We start from the raw sequence: 17,155 nt of genomic DNA, 5'->3' as shown, positions 1-17,155 counted from the left end.
CCTCACCATTCTAACCATTTTAAAGTGTACAGTTCAGTGGCATTCAGCATATTTACAGTGTTGCACAACTATTATCACTGTCTAGTTCTGGAACATCTTCCTCACCCCAAAAGGAATCCCTGTACCCATTAGGCATTTTCCCATACCCCAGGCCCTTGGCATCTCCTAATCTGCTTTTGGTCTCAATGGATTTGCCTCTTCTGGATATTTCATATAAATAGAATTATAATGTACGGCCTTTTGAGTCTGCTTTCTTGTTTTTAAGGTTCATCCATGTTGTAGTATGATCAATATTTCATTCAGTTTTATGGCTGAATAGTATTCCATTGTATGGATATGCCGCAATTGTTCATCAGTGGATGGACTTTTGGCTATTGTGAACAGTGCTGCTAGGAACATTCGTGTACAAGTTCTTATTTGAACAGAGTTTTCCAATTCTTTCGATATATACTTTGGAATGGAATTTTCAGTCTTACGGTAATTAAATGTGTAACTTACTGAGGTACTGCCAAACTGTTTACCACAGAGGGTGCACCATTTTACATGCCCACCAGCATTGTACAGGGTTCCGATTTCTCCCCTTCCTTACCAAAACATGTTGTTTTCAGGGTTTTTTATTGTAGCCATCCTAGTGCATGTGAAGTGATATTCCATTACGGTTTTGATTTGCATTTCCCTAATGACTAATGATGTTGAGCATTTTTTCACGTGCTTATTGGCCATTTATATATTTTCTTTGGAGAAATGTCTGTTCAAGTCCTTTGCCCCTTTTATTTATTTATTTATTTATTTTTAAAGATTTTTATTTATTTAACAGAGAGAGAGAGAGAGAGAGCACAAGTAGGCAGAGTGGCAGACAGAGGGAGAGGGAGAAGCAGGCTCTCCACCGAGCAGGGAGCCCGATGCGGGGCTCGATCCCAGGACCCTGGGATCATGACCTGAGCCAAAGGCAGCCACCCAACCGACTGAGCCACCCAGGCGCCCCGTCCTTTGCCCCTTTTAAAAAAGCCTTGTTTTTTTCATTGTTGAATTGTAAGGGGTCTTTGTATATTCTGGATACTAGACATTGATCATACATATGATTCACAAATATTTCTCCCATGCTGTGTGTTGTCTTTTCACTCTCTTGATAATGTCCTTTCATACACAAAAGTTTTATATTTTGTTTTTTTTTTTTTAAAGTTTTATATTTTGATGTTCAGTTTATCTGTTTTTTCTTTTGTTGCTCATGCTTTTGGTGTCATAGCTAAGAAACCATTGCCAAATCCAAGGTCATGAATATAGATCCCTATATTTTCCTTTAAAAGTTTTATTAGCTCTTATATTAAGGTCTTTGATTGATTTTGAGTGAATTTTTGTTTACAGTGTGAGGTAGGGGCCCAACTTCATTCTCTTGTCAAATACTTTTTCTGCTTCAATTGGAGTGATTATGTGACTTTTCTTCGTTGTATTAATGTGGTATATTAGTTGCCTCGAGCTGCCATAACAAAGTACCATAGACTGAATGACTTAAGACAGCAGAAGTTTATTGTCTCACAGTTCTGGAGACTAGAAATCCACGGTCAAGGTGTCAGCAGGGGTGGGTCCTTTCAGAGAGGTTCACCCAGATAATCTGTTCTATGCTTGTCTTCTAGCTTCTGGTGATTGCCAGTGATCCTTGGCATTCCTTGGCTTATAGGTGCATAACTGCAATATCTGTCATCATCTTTTTTTTTTTTTTTTAAGTCTGTCATCATCTTTACATGGTATTTTCCTCTGTGGATCCCTATGTGTCTTTTTGTCCTAATTTTCTTCTTCTTATAAGGATACTAGTCATAGGATTAGGACCCACCCTAATCCAGTATGACTTCATCTGCATTTGATTATGTCTGTAATAAGGTCACATTTATAAGTACTGAGGGTTAGGAAGTAAACATTCATATTTTGACGGGACACAGTTCAACCCCATGCATGTGGTGTATGACATTGATTGATTTTATTATATTGAACCTCCTTTATATTTCTAGCATAAATTCCACTTGTTGATGGCATATAATTCTTTTAATAGGATGGTAGACTCAGGTTGCTTGTATCTTATGGAGGATTTTTACATCTTTATTCATAAAGTTCTCTTGTCATGTCTTTGTCTGGCTTTGGCATCAGGGTAAGGCCAGCCTCATAGAGTGAATTAGGAAGCGTTCCCTTCTCTTTTATTTTTTGGGAAGAATTTGAAATGGACTGGTGTTAATTCTTCTTTAAAAGTTTGTGGAATTTACCAGTGAAGTCATTTTGTCCTGGGCTTTTTTTTGTTGGGAGGTTTTTGATTACCAATTCAATTCCCTCATAGAAATTTCAAAAAAAATCGTTGAGACTACTATGAATACTATGAATAATTGTAGTGTAATCTAACCAATAAATTAGATAATGTAAATGAAATGGACAAATCCCTAGGAACTTACAAACTACCAAACTGACTCAAAAAGAAACAGAAAAATCTGACTCATGGACAAGCTCACCTGTCACACGATAAACCCAGAAATCTAATGTCATGTTCACTTCCTTTGAACCTTCGCAGCCTTTCCTTCCCCTCTCATAGGGCCTTAACATCTTTGTGTATTTTTTTCTTTCTTCATGACTGCTGGGCTGGAGAAACCTTGAGGGCTCAATCTTATAGCCTCCACTTATCTGCATAACCGATCCTTGTCCACAGTGTGTCTAGAGGATGCACTGTTAGAAGTATGGGATGGTGCAGGGGGCCTGGTGGTAAAGCACTCAGCCCTTTGGAGGAGTGAGGTGCCCAGAACATGAAACCATAGCGCTGTATAGGAGTCACATACTTTTATGGGCATTCTCATGTCGTCATATATGTATCATCTAACTGGGAAGTGTGTCCATTGAGAAATATTATAGCAATCAGTATTATAGTTTTGAGTTATTGTGTCCTATTATGATAGTCATTGCTGTCTTTTATAGAACAGCTGAGTCACTAGCCTAGGATTGTGGTTCCAACAGGAGTGCACGTAAGAATCTTTGCGGAACTTTATAAAAATACAGAATGCCAGACCTCTACCCCAGATCTGCTGAGCTGGAAGCTCTGGGAGCTGGAGCCTGGGAAATTGTAAATTTTACAGCTCCACATACATAAGGAAGGAAAGAACAGCATTGATGACCTCCGGGGAGGGAAGATAAGAGGGGAACTTTTCACCTTTGTCTTTTTGGAATTTTGTATCCAGATGAATATATTACCTGTTCAAAAATGAAATTATAAAAAAAAAGCACACTCGACTACTACATGTTGTTTATGTTTACGTGCTTATCTGTGTCGCGGGAGGAAAAGGATAGAAACGTGCTTGGGGATGGAGGCACACTGCTCAAGGGGGTGAGGACAGATGGAGAGTTTGCGTCTATTTGTAGTGTTTTATTCCTTTAAAAAGAGATTTGAAGTAAAATGGCAAAATCTGCGCAAGTTGTTGGTGAGTATATTGGTATCTGTTATGTTCTTTTCTGTTGGAAAGACTGTCTAGTTGAGAACATATAAACATTAAGACATTTAAAATCAAAACAAAGTAACAACTGTTCCCAGACAGCTCTGACGAGCTCCTGGCTAGCTCTCCAGAACACGGCCCTGGATGGGGAATTACGGGTTTCCCTCAATAGGGAAGCATAATATGGGGCTTCTGCATTTTCGAGTAGCACAGGGACCCCGAGAAGGGTCTGTGTCGTCCCTGGTGTGCGTTCCCTGTCGGACGTATTGGTTTCTTTACGTTTCAGGTGTTTGTGGCCAGTCCTCACAAAACACAGCCTATTGTGGAGATCCTACTAAAAAATCAACCCAAACTCATTGACTTTCTGAGCAGCTTCCAAAAGGAAAGGACGGACGATGAGCAGTTCAGCGATGAGAAGAACTACCTGATCAAGCAGATCCGGGACTTGAAGAAAGCTGCCCCCTGACGGTCTCAGCCACCCTCCCGCCACAGTCACCGTCTCATTTGTTCAGTTTGTACAGAAAGTGTCATTTCAGAAAGTCATTGTTCTTGGGAAGGCTTTGGAGGAGGTGCCTGGTTTTCCTCAATTCATTGTTCAGCGTAGATGGAATATAAACATTTGAATGAAAAATGATTAACCTAGAATAATGTATTCATTTGAATCAAGTCTGTGACGATTTATGTGAAATCAGAGCCACTGTACTAGACATGGATAAAAGCAGTTTTCGCCCTTGGTTGACCAAAGGCAGCAGGGCCGTGGGCTTGCAGACCCGGGCCCTGGGTCACCACAGGCCCCTGAGCAGAAGCCCAAATGACGGGCGTCCCTGAGCCCTCCAGGTTAAGTTCTCCGAGAACTGGGGGTCGGGGTGAGAGGCCCAAACCATTCCACCTGTCTGCGCCTGGACATACGGGTTTCTCACGGCGCTGAAAGCTCTGGAGAAACAAGGCCCATGTTCTCAGTCGTCACACGTCCTTGTTCCCAGCCCGTCTGTTTTGACTGTAACTGAGTTCCTAGGGAAGCGCAACCCTCCACGCACCGTCCCGCGCACCGTCCCGCACTCCGTCCCAGCGGCTCTCCTCCGCACCCCACTCTTGGCGCACCCCCTGCGGCCCGGGTAGCCGGGAACCGGCTTGGCCAAAGCAGGACAGGTCAGCAGGGGTCACGGGGACAGAGGGGACCCGCGGGTATGACCTGCTCACTTGAGAACTTGGAACAGAGGGTGAAGGACCACAGCGCTAGCAGTAAACACTGCTGTTTCGCTCTGACTGCTGGAGTGTCAGGGAATGACTGGAATATTTCATTCCCAACTGTCATCATGGGAAAATTCTTCTGTGGTGAAAGTGTGTTTTAGGGTAGGAATCATTGCATTGGGATGCCTTGTGTGTACAAAACCGGGGGTCCAGAGGGTTAGCCCGCTTTTATAAATAAGGGAACATTGCCATTGGAAGGGCAAATGATTAAATGTGTGAAAAACTTCTCAAAGGACTCAAAGTTACCTTTTCAGTTTACTTTCTAATTAGCTGCCACTCCAACTTCCCATCAAAGCTTTCAGCGAAAAGGCAGAAAAGCTACAAAAATGTGGTCTCAAATATTCTCTTGCATTAAGGACTTAATTGTGTTCTTTAAAAAAAGGCATGAACCAAAAACAACAAAAAAGGTTATGGTTTGTTCTCAGACATCAAATGTACAAAACGAAATTTTAAAGTTATATTTATAAGCCATTAAAGGTATAACAATTAATCTGTATTTTTTCAGAATCCTGTTTCCAAATCGTGAGTTGTGGCCTCTGTAAGGACCCTCACTTTACACAATACTGTGTGCTGTGTTCTTCAGCCAGGTACTTCTCCACCAGAGAGGGAAGGATGCCTCTCCAGGGGTCCTTCTCCAGGATCAGTCCCTCTGTAGATTTTGTATCTGAAGAATTAGCTGACAGGCCTCCACCCCTCTCGGCAGGGGCCCAGCATGGACTCCTGAGGCGGATGGAGTGGGCCCTGCGGGACCCCTTGTAGCAGTTCTGGCCAACGCCAGTGTGGAGGGTCAGCCCACAGCCCACAGATGACCTTCGTTCTTTACTCACTGAAGTCAGATTATTTTTAATAACGTTTCCTGACAGTCCAGAGTCTCTTAGAATTTGGCTTTTCTGGTTTTGCTTATTTGGCGAGAAGAGAAGACTGTAAATATTTAAAAAAAGAGAGAGAGAAAAGGCTCAGTAACCATTGGACGTTTATTTGGTTGCTAACACTGTTCCACAACATCTTAGGACACGTTTCCATTTGGAAAGCAAGGCCTTGTTGTAATTCTTTTTTGATAAATAAAGCATTTTATTTCCTCTGGGCTTGAATTAGTTCTTTTTTTTTAAAATATTTTATTTACTTATTTGACAGAGAGAGAGAGAGAGAGAGAGAGCACAAGCAGGGAGAGTGGCAGGCAGAGGGAGAGGGAGATGCAGGCTCCCCACTGAGCAAGGAGCCCAACAGGGGACTTGATCCCAGGACCCTGGGATCATGACCTGAGCTGAAGGCAGACACTTAACCGTCTGAGCCACCCAGGTGCTCCTTGCATTAGTTCTTTGCTAGCAAGTCCTTATTCTAGTTCGGTACCTGTCAAACAGAGAACAGGAGCCTAAAAGGCAATAAATGAAGTAGCTGGGGTTTTGTGTGATACAAATTTGTAAATTATTAACAGGAAAGGGGGGGAGCCAGACGCTCACCGTCAAAACATGTTTGCACAAAATTCACTGTAAATATTGTGAGTCGAAATTTGAGAAGGTCCTATTTAATAAGCTATTTCAAAACACACATTTAAATAAAGACTGAATAAAAAGGTGCCACACACTCTGTGGTCAGTTTCGTTCCTCTGCCATTTGGCTGGTCCGTGTTCCTGTCCCCACTCCAAACAGGGAGTGCCCCGGGAGTGGGGAGGGGGGCCTCTGGGGGGCACTCCGGGCCCCCCAGAGGCCCCACACCATCTTCCCCCCCAGCACTTGGCTAACTCCACACCCTGGTTGCTGTCCCCTCATCCAAGTGAGGCTGTCACTGCTGGAGCCCCACCTGCCTGGCACCCAATACACACATCACAGCCAGAGGCACTCCCATTTTATATTTGAGGAAACTGAGGCTCTGAACAGTTTAACTCACCCAGACAGCATGGACTACACCTGGGACACAAACCCAGGGTGGCCTGAGGCCCAACTCTGCTCCTCCTCCCTCATCCATCCTCAGGACTGGGAAGGAGGGGAGGTCCAGGGTGTCAGGAAGTACTCTGTGCCCGTCCCCACTGTGGCCTGGGAGGCTCCTGCGGGGTCAGTCCCAGAGTAAGCCGGCAGGCACTGAGATCATGATGTTCTTGGATGAGGCTCTCAGTTAAAGCCAGGCATCTGCCCAAATGTTAGGATCACTCCTGGAGAAAAGGCCGAGGGGCACACGGCCCTTGGGCAACCTTTCTCAACTGCCAGCCTCCATGGGTTCTCATCTTGGCGCCTCTGGGGCAGCATATACACCAGGGAAGAGCAGGTGAGCTCTTGGAAGGCCTCTGTGACTGGCCACACTGGTCTGTGTGATACAAAGCCGCTTGGAGCCATAGTGCAGTCTGGAAATTACACAAGACCTGGAAGAGATTGCAATAATGTAATAGAAAATGAAATTGGAAAGTCGCTACAGTTTTTTAATATGAAAAGATAAATGTTTCAAGGTAGATTCACAGATCTTTCTCGTCTACTTATATTAAAGGAAATTAAGATTTAAAATTTTATATCTTCTACTTTTTTTGCTTGTTTGTTTTCTCCAAAACATTATGTTATGTTTGGCATGAAATAGCCAACTTTTCGTTCATGCTTTTTCAGGAAGGTTTTGGATACCGTAGTGGGTCCTGCAGTTGAACAAAGGTCTGAAACCTATAAAGCTAGATTGTGGTCTTCCTAAGGAGATTGAAAAGATTGAAGATGGATGCGAACAAGGACATAGTTTTGTTTTTGAAATATGTAAAGTGCTTGTAGGTCACTACCGTAACGAAGCAAAGGAAAACAGCATGATCAGCCTGGCTACCACTAGGCCTCCGTGTCCACTTTATGGAGGAGAACACTGAATTACAGAAAGGGTAAGGAACTTGCTCCAGATCAGACAGCCAGCCGCAAAGCCAGGATTTAGGGAGAGGTCTGACTCCAAAGGCCGTATCTTTGGAAACCAGGATGCATACTCAGGCGGCCTCCCTCCCAGCATACCTGCTCTTCAGCTTTCCACCCCAGGAGGGGCAGACCCTTCCCTCGTCATGGCCTCCAAAGAAAAGCGAGAAGCCTGAATTCCAGGGCTCAAGGATAACTCGGTGGAAAGACTTCAAAAGCTACATTCATTGAAGGAGTTCAGATTTGTTCCGCTTGGTTGTCTCATGTTTGGAAGATCAAATCAGACCCTATAGGATAGGGAACTCAAGCTTGAATCTCTCCGCCATTTTGAGCAATCCCTTGACTCTACACCAGTATTCATTTCAGACTGTAATAGTGCACCTGCTTTTGTTTTCTTGGCTGGCTTTTTCAGCTGGACATAACGTTGGCTTAGATTTCCTGATAGGAGTGGTTGCTGCCCAGCCAGCCATTCTTCCATCTCACATTCGTCCGTGGCCTGGCGCCACAGGGCTACCACGAGGCAGCAGTCTGATGGCCGCACATTTGATTCCTGCCAGGATCTCCTAGTTCCTCCCACGGAGGAGGGTGTATGACGACCAACACCGTAAAACAAAGTCACAAAGCCACATAAAAATTCACAACCCCGTTACCATCAATTAATATTGACTGTAAATTAATCACTGCACTGTGAGCCATCTGTGTTACTTTAAAAAACTGTGATCATGGGGGATCTTTCGGGGAACATGTTGGAATACACATTAATTTGTCCGTTAGGGAAGGTTGGAAAACATGAGTCCCCTCAATTTTAGTTCCAAAATTTAAAGCCCAAAGCAAGGATGCCTGGGTGGCTCAGTCATGAAGCATCTGCCTTTGGCTCAGGTCATGATCCCAGGGTCCAGGGATCGAGTCCTACATAGGGCTCCCTGCTCCGTGGGGAGTCTGCTTCTCCCTCAGCCTGCCGCTCCCCCTGTTTGTGCTCTCTCTGACAAAATCTTAAAAAAAGAATAATAAAGCCCAAAGCAACTAAAATATTTATTTATTCAATCACTTGTTTACTCCTTTAACCCAACATCCATTGAACTAACTCTCCATACCTTTAGGGGTCGATCAGGGAAGGACCACAGAGTGACACACCCAGATTGCCAGAGGGATATGACCTTGCACACTGTCCCTGAGTCAGCAGGGAAGGGAAAGCAGACAAAGCGGGAGGCCAGGAGGAAACGGTGGAATCCTCCATCTTCCACAATGCAGCTGACCTCAGGACAGGCCCGCACAGTTCACGGTGGGCCCCTCCAGGCTGAACCCAGACGCTGAGAAGCTGAAGAGGGCGGTGCAGGGCGATCTCCCCCAGCCCCCGCAGCAAGGTGAGCTGAAACAGCCCCTGTGCTGACCTTCCTGGTGTAAACAGGGCTGCCACTTCGCTTCCCCTTCCAAGTCTGACCACTTTCCCTTGAGAGCAACTCAAATTCATTAGTCCTGGAAACATGTTTCGGCTTCACTAAATCGACACATTGCAAAGCCACCACTGGGGGAACTGTTTCCACATCCTCTTACTGTCCTTTCTCTCTCAAAGACCTCTATTTTTCCCTCTTAAATGACAGGAGAGGTTTGCACACAGTGGAACTACACAGGGTGGGGGTGGCCACCCCTGGACTTAAGTCCAGCTGCACTACTAGCTGTTTGATTCTGAGAATCACTGAGCTTCACTTTCCTGCCCAAAAAGTGAGGCAAAGAGAAGACCAGCCTCACTGGGTGGCTCTGGAAGTGAGGCACTCACGGACGCAGGCGACGGGCCAGCTCGGGAGGTGTCCCCCTGTTGGCTCCCTCCGCCACCCCCAGGCGCCCCCTGCCGGTGGGAGGGGGAATTCGCTGTAGGCCATCCAGGCAGAAGGAGCCACAGGGGCTCGGAGCATGGCGTGCTCAGAGCATGACGAGGTGCGGGCCCTGTGCGTCAGTGTGTGGACACGCGGAGGGGGCCGGGAGGCGAGTTTTGAAAGCCATCCTGAGGGCTTAATACCATCATCAAGGCAGCTACTGCTGACTTAGCGCCTGCTTTGGACCGGCCCTGCTCTAGATGCTGCGTGAGTACTAAACTCAGTCCTCAGAAGCTGGGTAGGAGGTATGTGCTCATTATCCTGGTTTTGCAGGTGCAGAAACAGAGACACGAGAGAGTCACTTCCCCAAGATCGTACCGCAAGCACATGGCCGAGCTGGATTCAAACCCAGAACCCAGAGGGAGGAGCTGCAGAACTTGTGAGACATTCAGGACTTAATATTGACCACTCCTAGTGCTGCACCGTTTCTAGAAGATAAGAATGAGGAAGAGGGTGCCTCACAGGCTCCTGGCTGCGGCGACATGCCCAACCGAGGGGCAGAGTCGCATGAAAGATGGTGAAGGCAGCTCTGGACAGTCTCGTGTGGAGATGTCCGGGCAGCAGGTGGACAAATGAGTCTGGAGCTCAAGAAAGGTACTGAGTAAGGGACAGGCGGGGCTAGGTAGGGAGGGGGGGGGCTAGAGAGAGAGAGACTCACAGAAATCCCCTAAATGCAGGGGTGTAAGGGAACCAGAGATAAGGGAACAAACCAGACCACCCTGCCCGAGGCGTCAGAAGGGGGTCTTGTTTCATGACAGTCACCTGTGACCAACAAAGCATAACCAGACCCCAAAGAAGAAATAAGCCATTAAAGATGTTATCACCAGTCTTCACTCAAACCAAGACGTCACAAGAATGTTAAGGCCGGCCTCGCCGCCATCATGAACGACACAGTAACTATCCGGACCAGGAAGTTCATGACTAACCGACTACTTCAGCGGAAACAGATGGTCATTGATGTTCTTCACCCTGGAAAGGCAACGGTACCTAAGACAGAAATTCGGGAAAAACTAGCCAAAATGTACAAGACCACACCAGATGTCATATTTGTGTTTGGATTCAGAACCCATTTTGGTGGTGGCAAGACAACCGGCTTTGGCATGATTTATGATTCTTTGGATTATGCAAAGAAAAATGAACCCAAACACAGACTTGCAAGACATGGCCTGTATGAGAAGAAAAAGACATCAAGAAAACAGCGAAAGGAACGTAAGAACAGAATGAAGAAAGTCAGGGGGACTGCAAAAGCCAACGTTGGTGCTGGCAAAAAGCGAGCTGGAGATTGGACAACAGAAGGAGTAAAGATGCTGCAGTGGCTTTATCTGTGGTGGTTGTGCAGATTTTTCATGAGAGGATCAATAAACTAAGAATGTTAAAAAAAAAAAAAAAAAAGAATGTTAAGGCCACAAGCTCCCTGGTCAGCTCTAAATAAAAGCCTTGTCGGTGGAGGCCCACATTGGCTGTCAGGACCCCTCTCACTCCTGAGAGCTTTTTCTGTACTTTGCTTAATAAAACTCCATAGCTTTCCTCACTCCCCTTTGTCCACGAGATTCACTCTTCGACCGTGTGAGACAAGAACCTCGCTCTCCCGCGTCCATATGTGGGCCAGTCACTTTGATCTGGGGGGTCCCTGAAGTCTGAGTGAAGAGGAAGCCATCCACTCCTTGCTGTAGTTCGGGCCTTAGAAGGCACGCAGTCCTTCATCCAGTTGTCGGTGTGTTCTTACGTTCTCTGTCTCCTACCTGAAGTCCTGTTCCTCCCTCCCGGCAGAGGCTCAGGAGGAAACCACCATGTTCCTCCTCTGCAGCCTCCTCCTTTTGTTCAGTGAGGGGGGAGGGCTGCTGGGGCTGCACCACGGCCCCTAGGTCCTTTCTCCCGGACAGCCTCACGTTCTTTCTCGCTGTCCGCCAGACCCACACAGGGCAGCATCCATCCGAGTCTGTCTCATGCAGTAAGCTCTGTTGGCCAGAGCTGGTCGCTAAGAGGTGTGGTATTCCCGGTACCCTAAAGACCAGGCTGACATACCTTTGAGAAAGTACCACTGGGACAGAAAGTGGTTGACCTCCCGGCCAGGCCTCACCGTTTGTCCAGCCCCCAGCCCTGGAGAGGCCCCGGCCAGGACCCCAGCTTCAGGAACAGAGGCGAGGCCCTAACTGCAGACTGCTGCTCCTACTGGGCCAAAGAAGTCTCTGCCGTTTTCCGGGCACTGAGCATGACATTCACCTGGCCCAGCGGCATGAACGGGACTCTGTGGCGCCCAGGGTGTGGGAGGAAGGAGGAGGGCGTGCCTGTGGCCGCCTGGCAGCATCTAGCAGCACCAGGCTGCCCTTCACCTTGACTGGGGACATTGCCCAGCAGAGCGGCAGTTTTCAGTTGTCAGTTTGCTGGGCCTGCCCGCATCCCGCCGTAGCACACAGCCTAAGCAGCCAGGAAACTGGCAGCTAGAGGAGGGGCAGGGAAAGGAGGGCACCTGTCACACTGTCGCTGTCAGGAAAGGCTCAGTATCTGGCCCTGGCCTTGTGGTGGGGAGGCAGCGAAGAGCTGGTGGGCCGCCTCACTGGAGCCCATCTCCCGGTGGCCCTGCAGCTCCTGCCCCGGGCATCAGGGAGGAGTCTGTGTGAGTCAATTCACCGTAGAAAGGTCTTGCAGGATGCCCCGAGGCTGGGGCTGTGCAGTTCGAGAAGGCACACAGGCACAGAGTGCCTGCCCCGCCAGGCAAAACCCACCTCACTGTCAGCTTCTCTCTCCCTCCACGCTCCAGGAAAGGGGGTCAGAGACAGGTGACACTGTGACCACTGCCTAAACCGAGGGCCAGCAATGAGTCTTTGGTCTGACCCAGTCTGGGGTCTGCTTGTGAGGGTCCAAAAGGCTGCAGACCACCAGGGAAACCCCAGCCCATTATCCTGAGTTCACAGCCCCTTCTCCCTTTTCCCTCCCTACAGGCTCAGGTGCTTTATTCTCCTCAGGCTGGGGGAGGGAACACCCTGACACTTCCAGGATTAACCCATGTGTATTTACCTTGAATGTCTTGTCTTCATCTCTTCCTCAGACAGAGCGTTCTCCAGCCTATCTCAGTCCACCATGTTCGTTGCTCTTTCTCCACCACCTTTATTCCTGCTCTGCCATCCAACCTGGATAGGTCGCCCTATCTGAAGAAAGTCTATCATTTGACCATGTTACTTTCTAGCCATGGTCTTTTCTCCTCCAATCCTTTACAGTCTACAAGTGGCTTACACTCTAACTCATCTCAGAGCAATCTCTTCTCTTGGCTCAGGATGACCAAATCATAGGACTGGAAGGGACCTGGGTTAGTTAGGACCTTTTCCATTGCAAGTGAGAAATACACCTTTAATAAGCTTAAGATAGATAGATAGATAAATTCATTCATTCATTCATTCACATAACTGGGAACTCCAAAGTGTATACCAGTTTCAGGCATGGTTGGATCCAGGAACTCAAATCACATCGTCAGGGCTCTGTCTTTCCACTGCTGTCTTGTGTTTGATTCTCAGACAGGATGTGTCCACATGGTGAGAAAGTAGCCACTGTTGTTCCCAAACCAACATGCTTATGGCACGTGATTTAGAAGGAAGAGAGAAACACTCCTCTATCCCCAGTGTCCATTTGTCACATCTCCTAACAGCACTCTGACAGTCTGTTTGTGTCTCATGTTCATCCGTGGAAATGTTTTATTTCTATGTCTATTTCTAGATATGCTTGGTCACATGCCCACCCTCCCGGGCTAGGGAGAGGGAGGAGATGTTGGGGAACGGAGGAACAGGGCACTGCTGTTAACAGCCCCATTGACACTGTCTTGAGTGGGGGCAGAATGGGTACCCCAAGGAAGGGATACTGACAGAAGACTGAGGTCATCTTTCTTAACTGGGGTGAACACTGCCTTCCACTGATTTGAATGATTAGGACTCTACATGGCTGACCCCATTCCTCTTTCCTAACATAGAATCGCACCTGCTGTCTCTGTCACCAACCTTCCCCTCTCCGGGATGTTTCAAGGCTGCAGAAGAGTCCAGGAGGATGTCTGGTGAAATGATTCCTGCTGTGATAAGGTTTCCAGTCCCTGCTGCCTGCCATTGCAGCAGCCTGGCTCTCTGGCCCCTCTGAGTGCACCTGTAGCTTTCATTGGCCCTTTTCCCATTCTTCGTAAAATTTATCTTATTACCCCTATGTTCATTATAAAACATTTAGGAGATACAAGGAAGCAAAAAGTAAATAATTAAATCAACATGTGATTCACTATACAGAGGCAACAGTTGCCAAGCATACTATCATTTCAGCCTTTTCAGACTTTTGTCTACAAAAATAGAATCATGATATACAACTTAATAAAGAGACAAATTAAAAAAAAAAAACAGGCAAAGGACCTGAATAAATATTTCTCCAAAGAAGATAGACAACTGGCTAGTAAGCACATGCAAAGATTGTCAACGTCATTCATCATCAGGGAAATGTATATCAAAACCATATGAGATACCACTTTACATCCACTAGAATGGCTAGTGGTAAAAAGTCCAATAATAACAGTTGTTAGCGAGGATGTGGAGAAACTGGAACCCTCCCACACTGCTGGGGGAAATGTAAGGGGTGTTGCTCTTGTGGGAAAGAACCTGACGGTTTTTCGAGTGACTAAGCACAGCTTTCATATGACCCAGCAATTTCACTCTTAAGTATATACCCGAGAGAAATGAAAACATATGTGCACACAGAAACTTGTACACAAATGTCTATAACAGCCAAAGGTTTGAAACAACCCAAATGTCCATCAGCTGATAAATGAATAAACAAAATGTGGTATACCACACGATAAAGCATTATTCAACCACCAAAACAGATAAAGGACGAGTATCTGCTACAACACAGACGAACCTTGAAAACACTATGCTAACCAAAAGAAGTCAGACATAAAAGATCACACTATATGACTCCATTCATGAAATCTAGAGACAGAAAGATTCGTGGTTAATAAGCTGAGGAGGGCCGGGGGAGGGTTATAGGGACATATAGGGTCAATAGCTAAAGACACAGCGTTTCTTTCTGAGGTGATGAGAATGTTCTAAAATTGACTCTAGTGGTGGCTGCACATATCTTTCACATATCTAAAAATTACTGAACTGTACATTTTAAAGAGTGAATTGCATGGTATGTGAATTATACCTCAACAAAGCTATTAAGTTTAAAAATAGAATCATGATGGATAACCGTTTCATAACCTGTTTTTGTTAATAGCTCAGGAACACATACATTATTTCATAATGTTCTGCATTTTTAGTGGCTGTGTAGTATTCCGTTGTGTAATTTACCAGACCAATCTCCACTTGGTTCCAGAATATCATTTTTACAAATCATGCCACAGTGAATATCACCATAACTAATTTTGCACCCATCCATGATTATTTCCTTGTAACTGTAAGAAATTCCTGAAGTCAAAGGGTCACGCACCTTTCCGAGTTGACTATTACCAATGCCATTGCCACCAGCACTGAAGGACTGCTTTGTTTCCAGATCTCCTGTTTCCTTGCTTCTCCCACTGTCTACTTAGGAGAACCTCCACTTCTCTGCTTGGGTCTTGGCTCTTCTTCCCATCACCAAGTTTTCAGGTAGTTCTGCAGAAAGTGTGTGTTTCCAGCCATAACATTCCACTTCTCTCCATTTTCACCTGCCTCTTGGCCTTCACTTTTTTAGGCCTAACCATAAACCGCAGAATCATCATAACTGAAACCAGATGGATTCACCAAAAACAGACCCCCCAACTTCTGTTGCTGGCGCTGCCATCTTCTGTCTTCACGTCACCAGCACTGATGTGACCTTTAATGCTTCCCTTTCTTCCGCCTCCATCAGATAAATCCAGGAGGCCTGTCTGACTTCCCCAAGCGCCACCCGAGAGAACCAACTGGCCGTGACCTGCCTTGAGTGAGCAGCCCTGACCCCAGGGGACTTCGGTCACACAGGTGTCCACAACCCCTCCCCGTCCCCGGGGGCCACCTGGCCTCTGCTGTCTCCACATCGCCACGGCCACCCGGGACAAAAACGCCCTCCCGCGCCCCTCAGGTCGCCGGCTCCGGCTCCCACGTGCACGCCTCCGGGCTGAACTTCTCGAGTCTCTGCGCCAGTGGGCCCACCTCCTCGCCGGCCCCGGCCCGGTCCCCCCGCCGCACCCCGGCTTGCCCCACCGTCCCTGAAAACGCTCTTCCCAGGGCCAACCGAGGCGTCCGTGCCGCCGCCGGGTGCAAGGGGCGACTGCCCGTCCCCCTCTAACTCACCCTCGGCGCGGCAGCTGACCGGCGGCCTCTTCTCAAAGCCGCGTCCTCTCCTGCCCGGCACCGCCTTCTCCGGGTTTTCTCCCCCACCGGCCCTCTCAGCGCCGGCCCCCCCACCTCCCCCTTGGTAGCCGCGCGCAGGGCCGCGTCCCTCCCACCCCTCCTCTCCCCTCCCCCGGCGCTCGTCTGCCTCCACAACCGCGCGCAAGCCGGCGACCCCACCGCTGAGGCCCCAGACCCCTTTGCTCACCTCCAAGCTGGCTAAGCATTCGCGCTGGCTCGCAAACGTAAGGAGCCCGAAGCAGAGCGGGGGACGTCCTGAGCGCCCCGTCGCCGCCCCGGTCGTTCCCAGCAGCCGCGCACGGGTCGTGAGGGGGGTCTTCTCCTGCGCTCTCACCCCCAGCCATCCCGGCGCGTTTCTACCTCCGAATCCTGCGCCCAAGCTGGGCGCTTCTCCGGGGGGCCCGGCCCGCCGCTGACCCCTTTCCCGCGGGCCCTCCCGGCTCCGCGCACGTCCGAGGGGAACTCCAGTGAGCCATACTCTCCATGTCCCCTCCATGCTCCCCCATCAATTCCAAATCCCCAAGCATCCAATAATGCTCAAATTCTAGTTTCACTTACAAGCCGCACCTGCATCAATTTCTGGGCCATGCAGCCATCTGGTGGCTAAAACAAGTAACAGGCCTTATTGTGATCTTCCTGCCAGGCCCTTTCTTTTCAGTGTGATCTGTGCCTTGGGTAAGATAGAAGTATCACATTGACCAACAGACTGGATCGACACGGGTCTGGGAGGGATGCCTAATTAAGTAGGTATAATGAAATTAATGAGGAATATGTCAGATTGCAGTAATGGGCTAAATCTAACGATGATTAGATTTAAGAAGGATAAATGTGAAGTCTTACCGCAGGGGCCAGAAACAAAACTCCGACTCTATAGGAGGAAGCACAGGTGCTCAATCAAGGGTTTCTGGTGACCCTGACACCCCGAGTCTGGCTACATCACGTCTTGCCTGGATTCTTGCAATACCTCCCTGTCTGGAGTCCTGGGCATGGATCTCCTCCCACGCCTGTCCATCTTCGACTCGGCCTGCAGTCATTCCCCTGTGTCAAACTCCGAGGGCCTCCTGGGGGAGCTGTCAAACACACACACACACACACACACACACACACACACACACACACACACACACACGCCTGGGGGAGCTGTCACACACACACACACACACACACACACACACACACACACACACACGGCTGGGACCGAGGAGCCGAAGAGCTGTGGGGTTGCAAACAGCTGTCAACACTTCTGTGGTCCTTGAAGCCATGTGAGAGGCTGGGGTCCCCGGAGGGAGGAAAGCAAAGCCAGAGGCAAAGAGGGCAGAGAGGAGACCCCTGAGAGGAGAGGAGGGAGATGAAAAACA

At 48.0% G+C, this 17,155-nt stretch overlaps 1 protein-coding gene, 1 long non-coding RNA gene and 1 pseudogene across 14 annotated transcripts in view; 2 read left to right on the top strand and 1 right to left on the bottom strand.

Moving 5' to 3' along the window:
* CAB39L (calcium binding protein 39 like) overlaps positions 1-4,098 on the top strand; it is a 112,821-nt gene extending 108,723 nt beyond the window's left edge. For all 13 annotated transcript variants that reach the window (XM_073894592.1, XM_025874930.1, XM_025874927.1 and 10 more), the window contains one exon: positions 3,751-4,098. In XM_073894592.1, coding sequence (XP_073750693.1) covers positions 3,751-3,930 — 180 coding nt within the window. In that variant the 3' untranslated portion in view covers positions 3,931-4,098. The remainder of the gene's footprint in view (positions 1-3,750) is intronic.
* A 1,409-nt stretch (positions 4,099-5,507) lies between these two features.
* Positions 5,508-14,906, bottom strand: LOC141373120 (uncharacterized). Its single transcript, XR_012378805.1, has 4 exons — positions 12,886-14,906; positions 12,478-12,608; positions 6,603-7,071; positions 5,508-5,636 (listed from the first exon to the last, which is right to left on the bottom strand). It is a non-coding gene; the product is annotated as an uncharacterized lncRNA (long non-coding RNA).
* LOC141373119 (small ribosomal subunit protein eS24 pseudogene) lies at positions 10,333-10,848 on the top strand (annotated as a pseudogene).
* Positions 14,907-17,155: the final 2,249 nt, after the last annotated feature.

This window comes from Callorhinus ursinus, unplaced genomic scaffold, assembly GCF_003265705.2.
Source record: "Callorhinus ursinus isolate GAN/ISIS: 27379988/994484 unplaced genomic scaffold, GSC_fseal_2.0 scaffold7, whole genome shotgun sequence".
Classification (NCBI taxonomy): Eukaryota; Metazoa; Chordata; class Mammalia; order Carnivora; family Otariidae; genus Callorhinus; species Callorhinus ursinus.
This window is presented reverse-complemented; position numbering and strand designations above follow the sequence as displayed.